At 46.6% G+C, this 11,076-nt stretch overlaps 1 protein-coding gene across 1 annotated transcript; it reads left to right on the top strand.

Annotated features, from left to right (window-relative positions):
• The first annotated feature begins 491 nt into the window (after window positions 1-491).
• On the top strand, window positions 492-5,749 carry LOC147630097 (uncharacterized). Its single transcript, XM_086811715.1, has one exon. The coding sequence runs from the start codon at window positions 1,773-1,775 to the stop codon at window positions 5,325-5,327; it is 3,555 nt and encodes a 1,184-aa protein (XP_086667841.1). The 5' UTR covers window positions 492-1,772; the 3' UTR covers window positions 5,328-5,749.
• The last annotated feature ends 5,327 nt before the right edge of the window (window positions 5,750-11,076 follow it).

The raw sequence follows: 11,076 nt of genomic DNA, 5'->3' as shown, positions 1-11,076 counted from the left end.
TTGATAAGATTCTCTCCACTACACAAGGGTGGGACTCATCTTTTATAAGCCTTTGCGGCACTCATCATCATTTGATTGTTTTTGATTTTTTTGATTTTTTTTTGCGTGTAGTAGACTTTTATTGTAAGGCCCTTACTACAATTATTATTTAAACGTCCAAGAAAAGTCTGTAAAAATAAAATTGTACAACCATAAGCCTTCAATTCCTCCCGCCTGAAAAAAAAAGGGTTGCTTTTTAAATTTTTGTCTAGAGGTTTTCAAATTTTGAAAAATTTTCCCCTAATGTAAATTATACAATTTCTTTTTTCTTGTTTATTATATTCTTTTAATATTATTAATAGGTATGTGCTGTTTGGTGCCCCCAATTTTGGGCATGCAAAGCGTGCAATCTGCAACGTGGCACCTCGAAAATGAACGCTTAAAAAAAATAAATATATATTTACACTCTGAATTATATTTATATTGATTTAAGCTCTAGTTCTGCTACCCCAGATATGATATATGCGAGGTAGAAAGCTCCTTTATTACCAAGCAGTAATTGGGAAATAATTAATCATTGATTAGATGAGCGCTTAATGGCCCATTCTCTTTCATTCTCTCTCTATTTGTTTTTTGCAGCTTTTGTGCTACCCCCCTAACCTATTACCTTCATCATCATCATCATGAAGAGGTGTGATCCCAGTACATAACCTTTTTGCAGGCAAGTGAAGCAAAGTTCCCCCCCACTCTGTGGGGCTGACAAAACCACGAGCTTGATGCTTGCTGTCTCTCTGTAGAAAGATTTCAGAGTAACAGTTCTGTAATCTCTCTCTCTCTCTCTCTCTCTCTCTCCACATGCCCTGTAGCTAGCTCGCCTTCTCTCCTCACAGACCCGCACGCGCCTTGGACCCACTAACCTCTGCAGAAGCAGAACAGTGGCAGATTGTGCACTTTCCTCCTCCCAGCACCCCCCGCCATCACCACCTCCTAACAACCGCTACATTTTACAGTTTTGAGACTGTAAGACCCCAAAGTGCAGCTTAGTAGAGGAATCTATTCCACAACAGAACCCCTTTGCACTTTAGCTAAGGAACCCAATGTAGCGAAGAATCCAAATTGTCAGTTAGAGAGGAACCCATTTTGCAGAAACCCAGTTTGATAGAGACTTAACAGACCCACTTCGGCGGAAACCCATCTTGTAGGAGATACCATGCTACAGAAAAACCCACATCTAGTAGAGACCCCCTTTGCAGTCTTTGGAGAGAGACTCATTTTTGTACCAGTTTGCGAAGCTACCCACTTTGCAGAAGAACCCATCTTTGCATCGCCCCAGTTCGACAAGAACAAATTTTTTGCAGGTCAGAGGAGAACCCCACTTTGAGAAGAACCCTTCCTTTGCTGGCTTCCGAAAAGATCCCACATTATTGTCTGCAAAAAGAACTCAGTTGTGCTGTTTGTTAGCGAAAGAGCTCCCATCTTGCAGATATGCTTCCTGGGTAGACAACAACATACGGCCCATGGTGGTGGTAAACCTCCATCTCCTACTGTAAGTAGCAGCAGTGAGTGCTTCCTCAAACTCTTGTGAGAGTTAAAAGAAATTTGTTTCTGCTTCATCAGAGGAAGGCAAAGGTACATGTGGGCACCTTTGGCATCTTTCCCATATTGCAGAATGAGATGCGACTCCTCCTGCAGCAACCCCTCCATCATCTTGTGGCAGGGAGCTCTCAAGGCGACGGCAGCGGAGAACGATTGTGAAGGCGAGGAGAGAGACATCCTGATGCCTGCTAGTATATATGGACAGTGAGCTTCAGAAAGTAGTAGCAAAGCCTGCTTCTTCTCCCCCTTCATCATCACCATCACCATCATCTGCACCATCACCATCACTGTCACCATCACCATTCCCTTCTTCTTCACAGACACTGTTTCCTGTAGCATCAGCAGCAGCACCAAAAGCAGCAGTAGTAGTAGGACATAGCCCCTCCATCCCCCCCTTCACAACATCTCCATCTTCTTCTGTGTTTTCACCTTCACCATTGATCAACCCTTCACCTTCTTCCAGAACAGTGAGGTTTGCTGATGAGTATGCATACTCTTCTGCATCTCCTAGAGTAGTATCTACATTGTCTTCTCACAGAAAACCCCCCTTTTTTGCCTCTCCTTCCACTTCTACCCCTCAACTTTTGTCTTCCCCCCCCACACCATCTTCTCCTCACCATGCTTCACCCACTTCATCTGCATTTGTCTCTGCTTCTGGCTCTCCTTTTATCTCACCGCCCATCCCATCCAGCTTGGGCTCCACCCCAGCTGCTGTGAAGAGCCCCCCAGCAGAACAGGAAGAAGAGATCCTCCCATACATAGAAAACAATCACAACTTTAATCCCACCACTGAGCAATCATTTTCATATGATTCATCTGGAGATGCTCTGCAGTTGAAATCCTCCTCAGTTAATTTCACAAAGTCATCAGCCCAAAAGCTAACCCAAACCCAAAGCCAGGGTCAAACTGTAGAACTTGCACACCCTCAGTCAGCTTCACTTGTTTCTTCAGCTGGGTCATCAGCTCCCCCAGCTCGACCTTTGCCAGTCCCGGCAAGCTCAGCGTCACCCTCTTCGTCCGCCCGCCCTCGAAGTTGTGATGTTTACATTGGTGTCCATGGGCAGAGCTCCTCCCTCTCAAGGTTCTCCAAATGGCTCCGTGCAGAGTTGGAATTACAGGGAATTGCATGCTTCTCAGCTGATCGTGCCCGCTTTTCGGACTCCCGCAGCCATGACATTGCGCAGCGCATCATCAGCTCCTGCACATTTGGGGTTGTCATCATAACCAAAAAGACGTTCAGGAACCTGTACAGTGTTGAAGAGCTTCGAACCTTTCTACAGAGGAAAAATCTTGTCCCTCTGTTTTTTGATCTGGCCCCATCTGATTGTCTAGCAAGGGACATAGTTGAGAGGAGGGGAGAAGTGTGGGAGAAAGATGGTGGGGAGCTTTGGAGGATGTTTGAAGGTGAAGAGAGGCAATGGACAGAGGCCCTGGATGGCCTGGCCAGGATTGAGGAGTGGAAGCTTGAAGCATACAATGGCGATTGGAGAAACTGCATTCTAAAAGCTGTGAGTCTGCTTGGTACAAGGCTTGGGCGTCGGAGCGTTGCTGAGAGGGAGAGGGTTAGGAAGGAAAGGGTCGAAGGTGAAGAGTTTCCTTTTCCAAGAAATTCAAACTTTGTGGGCAGAGAAAGAGAGTTAAAAGCTTTGGAGACTATGCTTTTTACCAATAATGAGGAGCCTGAAGCAGAAAGAGATGCAGAGATTGAGAGGTTGAGAGAACATTCTAGATCCTACATAAGGAGTGTGGACAGGCTGCCCAGGAGCTTCAGGCAGTCTGGTAGAGATGGGTTTGTGGCCAGGAGGAGGAGTGATGCAGATAGGTGGCAAAGACATATAGATGACGGGCTGGAGGGTATCGTTGCAAGAAGAAAAAGTGATGCAGACAGGTGGCGTGATACCCTTGTTGGTAGTGAAGACCAGTTTTTCTCGAGACTAGATGCGGGAGGTTCATCGTCGGTCTCCAGGCGAAGAAAAGACAAAGATTTTACCCCCGGACGGGAGGCTGCTCATGGAGAGATTGAGGTCAGCAGAGGTAGAAATCTCCAAAGGTTTAGAGACGGACACAGGAGCAGCAGACACTTTCAAAGAACAGCAAGGCACAGGCAAGCCCGGGCTCTTAGGGAGATCCAAAGTGCAGACATGGATCCACCTGACCCAGAAGGTGGAATAGCCTGCATAAGTGGTGCCTCTGGCATTGGAAAGACAGAGATGGTCCTTGAATATGCTTACAGATATTATCAACGTTACCGCATGGTGCTGTGGGTGGGTGGTGAAGCTCGGTATCTCAGGCAAAATTATCTCAACCTCTCTCTTTTCTTGGGTTTGGATGTAGGTACAGAGAGCCAAGTTGGGCCAGAGCGGGGCAGAATCAGAACCTTTGATGAGCAGGAGATGGAAGCTTTCCAGAGAGTCAAGAGGGAGCTTCAGAGAGATGTCCCCTATCTCCTTATCATTGACAATGTGGAGAGTGAGCGGGACTGGTGGGATGGCAGGGAGATTTCTGAACTTATTCCACGAGCAGGCGGAGCTACCCATGTTATCTTTATGACCCGTCTTTCCAAAGTGATGAACTTGGATTCTCTGGAGCTCTCTTATCTCTCAGGCGTGGAGGCACTTTCTCTCATGAAGGGGAAAAGAGAGTTTACTTCACAGGAGCTTGATGCCTTGAAAGATATTGAGGAGAAATTAGGCCGCCTTACTCTTGGGTTAGGCATTGTTGGGACCTTACTCTCTGAGCTCCCTATAATGCCATCTGAACTGCTGGAGAAGATGGACAAATCCTTGGTTAGGGAGTGGACGTGGGGCGCAAGAGAGGATGCAACTTTGAAAAACAACCCTTTTCTTGTGAAGCTGTTGGGGGTGTGCTTCTCATTTTTGGATCAAACCGATGGTCCTAATGACCTCTCAACAAGGATGGCTTGGGTTGGAGGTTGGTTTGCACCTTTTCCAATCCCGCTTTCTCTTCTTGCGCTGGCAGCATCTAAGTACCCCGAACGGTCACAGAGCATGAAAGTTCTCAGAAATATCAGTGCTACTGTGTTTTGTTGTTGTGCATCTACACAAACGAAGAGATGGGAAGCTGAAGCGGGCACTCTACTCTTGAAGTATGGAATAGCCAGAAGATGCAGTAGGCAAGGGTGGGTTAATTTCCATGAAATTGTTCAGCTGTATGCTAGAAAGAGGGGAGGAGTTCACGCAGCCAAAGCGATGGTACAAGGGGTCAGGAAAAGGGGGGCCATTTCACTTCATTCCGAACACTTTTGGGCGGCCTGTTTTCTGGTGCTCGGTTTTGGAAATGATCCTGTTGTTGTTGAGCTCAAGGTGGTGGAACTGCTCTCTTTTATAAGGAGAGGGGTGCTTCAGCTAGCAATTCGGTCATTTACATCATTCTCCCGTTGCTATGCGGCTCTAGAACTCTTGCGGCTGTGCACAAACATGCTTGAGGATGTGGAAAAGTCATTTGTTTCTCAAATCCAGGATTGGTGGGACAGATCTTTTTGCTGGAGGAAGAGTGGATATGCAGGACAACAGGTTGATGAGTACGTGTGGCAAGATGTTACTCTTCTAAAGGCTTTGCTGCTTGAAACAAGAGCAAAGTTGATGCTTAAGGGTGGCCAATTTGATGCAGGAGAAGAGATCTGCAGAACATGCGTCAGCATCCGCACTGTGATGCTAGGGCAGGAGCATCCTGATACTCTCTCTGCCCAGGAAACCCTTGCCAAGCTGGTTAGATACAGCAGCAACGTATGACCGCATCATGCCATCAATAAGGGGAACTATAGCCTTACAGATGGATGGTTTTCAAGAGGACAGTGACAGGACCGGCATCAGTCGGCATCAGTCGTGAAGTGGTATGGAAGCTTGACTTGTTTGAGCATGGGTTTCTTCTGCAGAAACTCATGATAATTTTTGTAAGAGATTGAGATTTTCCAGGTCAAAGACATTAAGTATCTTGACACCATCTAAGGAATGATTTTTTTGAGCTAAGCAAAACAGTTGGCAGCAGGGCTGAATGCATGCTTTTGAAGCCATGATACTTTGTGTTACTGAAATTCAGGCAGGCTGTCATCTCTTATGTGCTCTCCCTTGCCATTGCGGAAGCTCACTTTGTAACTCTAACATCACATGCTGGAATGAAAAATGTGGAGTGATTTGAGACCTATTATCTGCAATGCTGCACTTGCTGCTCCCTGTTTTAAGTGTACGAATGGGAGATAAGAAGTTTGACTTACTTTGTGCACCCAGTACTCAATGTTGCACACATATGCATGCTTGCACATGTGCACACAATGCCTGCTTGTAGGGTTTGCTTTCCTTCCTACACCATCTTTGTTCTTGTGCTGCTTTCCTCTTTCCTCACCATGATCATCGTCATAGGTGAGGAAGACTGAATTGGTATCACATGCGTCATCACCTCCCATAGATGCATATGGATAAAATAATGTTGACCAGCCCAACAAAGCAAACACCATCCAATTTAAAATGAGGTCGTGAGGTGGTTGGCCAGGCCTTTAGGAACAAAATGCTGCCTAAATATTTTTTCAACTATTTCTTATTTCATTTTTCTTAGTCATGGAGTTGTAGGGCTGCTCGTCCAGCTTCATGGGCTTGTCCTACTCTTGCTATCAAAGTGGATAGAAATGTTAGGTACGGTACTTTTTGAACGTGTTTGGTACGAGGATGGAAAGTACACATCAAGATAAGGTATGTTAAGTATCGTCATGCTTTTTAAAATATATGAATAAAAATACGAATCATTGAAAATTGAGGAATTGGGGAAAATTGGGAGACTTGGGGGAAATTGAGTACTTAGGGGAAATTGGAGTGAAATTGTGGGAATTTGGGAAATTGGGAGGGGGAAATTAGGAGAATTGGGCTACATTGGAGAAATTAGGGAAAATCGGGACATTAGAGTAATTGGGAGAAATGAAGAAATTTTGCGAGCATTATTGGAGGAAATTGGAAAACATTGGGGGGAAATGGCAGCACGACACTATATTCAAGTTAGATTTGTTTTTTTTCCCCATTTTCAACCCAAATAGAGGGAAAAGAACTTTTTTTGTATCCATACGGAATGTATGTTTTGTACGAATCCGTATGAAAATGGAATGCAACCTTGCCTACTATGAAAGGGGCTCTTGGATCTCATTGTCCTATGTCACAGATATTGAAGACCATCAGCTTCAGTTGCTCAAACAAGGAGATCATCAAGGCAAGCCTAGAGTTGTCGTCAATCTACAGTAAGCTGGTGTTGAAGCTTGTGAAGCTCAACAATCCATCTGCCCCAGCAAGGACCAGCAGCCTCGTGTGCACAATTGCCGACAATCTGCCTAGGATCAGCCCCCACAGCTTCATAGTGATCTTAGAGATACTTCAGTAAGTCAACTACGTCACTAATAATGTCTTTGTATTTGGCATAATCCAGTAATAAAGAAAATACACCATTCATGGTGGGGGGCCCTTGAGTAGGTGGATTGGGACCCAATTGAGTGCCACCTCTCTCTCTCTCTCTCTCTCTCTCTCTCTCTCTCTCTCTCTGTGTCACGTGCATCCCGCACTTGGATGCTACGTGGACATATCTGTACAACAAGTGCAGGACCTAGTGTGGTAACTGGCCCCTTGTGAGCCCTAGTCCGGGACGAGTCAGCCAAGGATCCAATCTAAGCATTGATGGCATGTCTTGCACATGGACCAGTGCCGGTCCGTATTGGGAGTCACCCTCTAGAATGGTGTAGAGGTGTACCGGGCGTTGCTTGGGACACCAATGTTAGGTATTAGGAGTCTTGTTGCATGCATGCATTTGTATGTGGGCAAGTAGGCAAAGGGGCTGCCCTATGGGCCACCCCATAAGGCCTTAAGGGCCTTGCCTACAAGGTGGGCAGCCCTTAAGCGGCTACCCTAGGGGCCATGAAGGCCCCATGCCCAAGCAACCAGTCCATTGGAGGGCTGGGCAGCAGTTGGAAGGCCATGGAAGGGCATAGGACACAGTCGGCCAACATCAAGGCAGCCATAGCCAATCGGCCAGCCCTATTGGGCCACGTGTGAAAAGGCGCCTGTATCATGGTGTTATTTCATGTCGTGGAGCAATTAAAACAGGTCGACAGCTCCTTCTGTAGACCGACCAGCATAATATGTATTATGGTCATATATAAGCAATAGATAGCAAAAGGCTAGCTCATCTCATTATTCACAAAGTGCTGAAGACTCCAAGGGTCAGGACAACCAAGGGGAGGCTAAAGTAAAGGTGAACTTGAAGATTAAGAATAGGTCATCTTCAGGTTGTTGTTTTCCAGCCAAGGAAGGTCTCCAAGAATTCAGTCTTTTACATCATTCAATAAAGCAAATACACCAATCCTTCGTGGGGGCCCTTTAGAGGGTATTTGGAACCCAATTGGGTGTACTTGTGTCATGTGCATCCCGCACTTGGATGCCACGGGGACATCTGAACAAGAAGAGCCCAGTCCGGGACGAGTCAGCCAAGGTTCCAGTCTATGTGTTCGAGGTCAGGTGTGCATTGTCTTGCACATGAAGCACTGCTAGTCTGTACTGTGAGTCTCCCTCTGGAATCATGTCAGGTGATTTGTGTATCTGGTTTGCGACCGGGTGCCGGACATCTGTAGGTGCATTTAGGTTGGTTGCATATAGAAGAGGGGTCAGCCCTTTTGGCTCCCCTAGAAAAGGAGCTTAAACTCCTTGCATATCTCATGGAAAGGCTTGGAGGCCACCCTAGATAGGGCTCGGAGGCCCATGGAACAGCCCAAGTGCTGTTGGCCAACCCTAAGGAGGCATGGACAGCAAGGCGGCCAGGCCTAGTGGGCCTAGTCGTTAGCCATGGCCAGCCAGTCGGCCAGGCCAAGGTGGCTACTTGCAGTAGACAAGGCAGTCCACAAGGCGGCCAGGGCTTAGCAAAATAGTCAAAGCAAAGCGGCCACCTTCCATAGCGTGAAACAACTATTAAAAGGAGCATTAAATGCTAATTAAACAAGTCGTGGGGATTTATTTTGCTGGCCGACTAGAAGGCTGAGGGATTATAAATACTCCAACCAAGAAAACGATTTGATCATCTCATCATTCACAAAGTGTTTGAGCATCTCAAGGGCCCGGACAGCCAAGGGAGAAGCTAACGCAAGGGTGAAAACTGAAGGTCAAGGGCAAAGGTTTACCTCAGCCAATAAGCTCAAGTTTTAGTCTTTATTTTTTGATTTGCATCATTCTAATAAAGCAGATACACCATTCGTGGTGGGGGCCTTGCAGAGGGTATTTGGGACCCAATACTGTGTCCTCTTCTCCCTCTCTCTCTCTCTCTCTCTCTCTCTATATATATATATATATATATATTTTCTGCACATCTACTTCAGTTTTGTGCGCTATGTTCGTTGTGAAATGAGCATTGAAGTTACCTATTTGACCGGGAAGCTTTTGCATGTTACATTGGTATCGGAGCCTTCTTTAAGTGTGAAGATTCAGCCAGAAAAACTAGAAAAGAAGAAAGAATTTTTTTTCTCGCTTGTGTGGTTGGTTTCTAGACTCCGGTGGACCACCCTCTTTCAGTTTGACTCCTGTTCCTGAAAGGACGGTTGGTTTTCAGCCTCCGAAAGCCTCCGGAAGTCTCCCACACACACAGTGGATGGTCAGATTGCGCTTTGGAAAGGAAGTGCATTTTTTGGCAAGCTACGATGAAGAAACGACAACCTTGGGACCAAAGTGCACCAGGCAGTCCATCCAGGGCATCAGGCATGAGTGTACCGGAGATGTTCCAACAGATTATGCGAGCAACCGCAGAACAAGGTACCAAATTGGAAGAGCAGAAGGCGTAGATCTTGGCACTGGAAGAGCGCACCCGTTCTCCAGCTTCTCTTTTTCCGTCTCCTCTCTCTCCTTCCGTTTCCTAGATTCTAGATCCTCTACAACATGACCCTTTTGAAGGGTCATGATCGCAGCCGAGTTCTATGCTTGAGGTGCAGATGCGTGCATTGGAGATACGACAGATGGAAGACCGTGAGGCAGTAGCCCGTGCTGCTGCACAAGACTACGCCAGGTGACGTGTGGAACACGAAAGATACCTTGCGGCTTTGGATGCAAGAATGACACCAGCGGCTTTCTCAAGTCATTTTCTCGAGAAAATGAACTTCAGTGAGTATAATGGTAAACTTGACCCCACAACTCTATATTCTTGGATCACTGTCGTGGTTGATGGATCACTGTCGTGCTCGATGGATATGTCTCTATCTTTGTCTCAGGACAGAGCACGAGAGCCTCTGGCTCCAAGAATTCGACCAATGCGCCCAAGCTTACTCTAGACCATAAAGCTTAGGCAGGCAAGACTGGTGGCAAATTGAGTGCTGAGGAGACAGCTCAATACAAGAAGGAGGGTAGGTGCTTTTTTTGTCATACAAAAGGACACACTTCTAGGGAGTGTCCTAAGAAGACTACCACTCCACAGACAACCACCCCAGCCTCCACGGCTTCAGTGGTGAGCCTAGCTCCTACACAGATCCCAGCGGCTGCTCCTAGTTCTTCGGATCCCAGTGCTTCGGTTGGTGCAATCGTTAGCCGGGAGCTCGAGATAAGAAGAAGGGCGCCCATGACCAAGAGTATGAGCTGAACGAATTACTGAAGACCTTTGGCTACATAGGTGGCCAGAGATGGGTCGTCTTGTTTGACAGCGGGATAGCATGGAGGATGTGGTCACGGAACAGGCCGCTTGGCAAGCCCGTTTCGTCTTGACTTCAGTGGACAAGAAAGTTGAGGGATTTAGCACAGGCATGACGACGAGCATCAAGTTTGAAGCTCAAAGTGCTAAGTTGGTCATTCAGGGCGTAGAGTTTGTGCGTGATTTTATGGTTGCCCCTCTTGTAGGAGCAGACATAATTTTGGGCATTTAGTGGTTTCACAAGTTCCAGCCAGATATCAAGTGGGACAAGCACACTTTCGTGATTAATTGGAATGTGTCTAAAGCCCCAGTGACCATTAAGTGTGAGCCAGGAATCTCGAACTTTCGTCTCATAAGCCATTTACAAGCTAAAAGAGAAATCAAGAAAGACGCACAGTATGCGATGATTCACATCCAGATTGCCTAGACAGTGGCCAGGGGTTCAGAGAAGTACCAGGTTCTCCTTGACTAGTTTTAGAAGATTTTTCTTTGGGACAATCTCCCTCCCCAGCTCCCCTCATCCAGACCGGAGAACCATAGAATAGACCTCCTAGGCTCGGATCCCTCGAGCAAGTTTTCTTACCACCTTTCCAAGGCAATGGAATCGGAGTTGGACCACCAACTCCAAGAACTGTTGCACTCTGGCTTCATACGTCCCAGTGTGTTGCCGTTTGTAGCTCCGATCCTGTTTGTGAAGAAGAAGGATGGGTCTTCTCGATTGTGTGTCGATTATCGTGCACTCAATAAGCTGACTATCAAGAGTAAGTTCTCGATACCTCGAATAGATTACATTCTTGAGAGACTGAATGGGGCTAAGGTGTTCTCGAAACTCGACTTGAAGAGTGG

The sequence above is a fragment of the Cibotium barometz genome, chromosome 17 (genome assembly GCF_041138505.1).
Source record: "Cibotium barometz isolate CiBa-2024 chromosome 17, ASM4113850v1, whole genome shotgun sequence".
NCBI classification, from domain to species: domain Eukaryota; kingdom Viridiplantae; phylum Streptophyta; class Polypodiopsida; order Cyatheales; family Cibotiaceae; genus Cibotium; species Cibotium barometz.
This window is presented reverse-complemented; position numbering and strand designations above follow the sequence as displayed.

What these genes read in the sequence shown, in the direction of transcription:
- LOC147630097 (XM_086811715.1), top strand. Translation starts at nt 1,773, where the DNA reads ATGGACAGTGAGCTTCAGAAAGTAGTAGCAAAGCCTGCTTCTTCTCCC.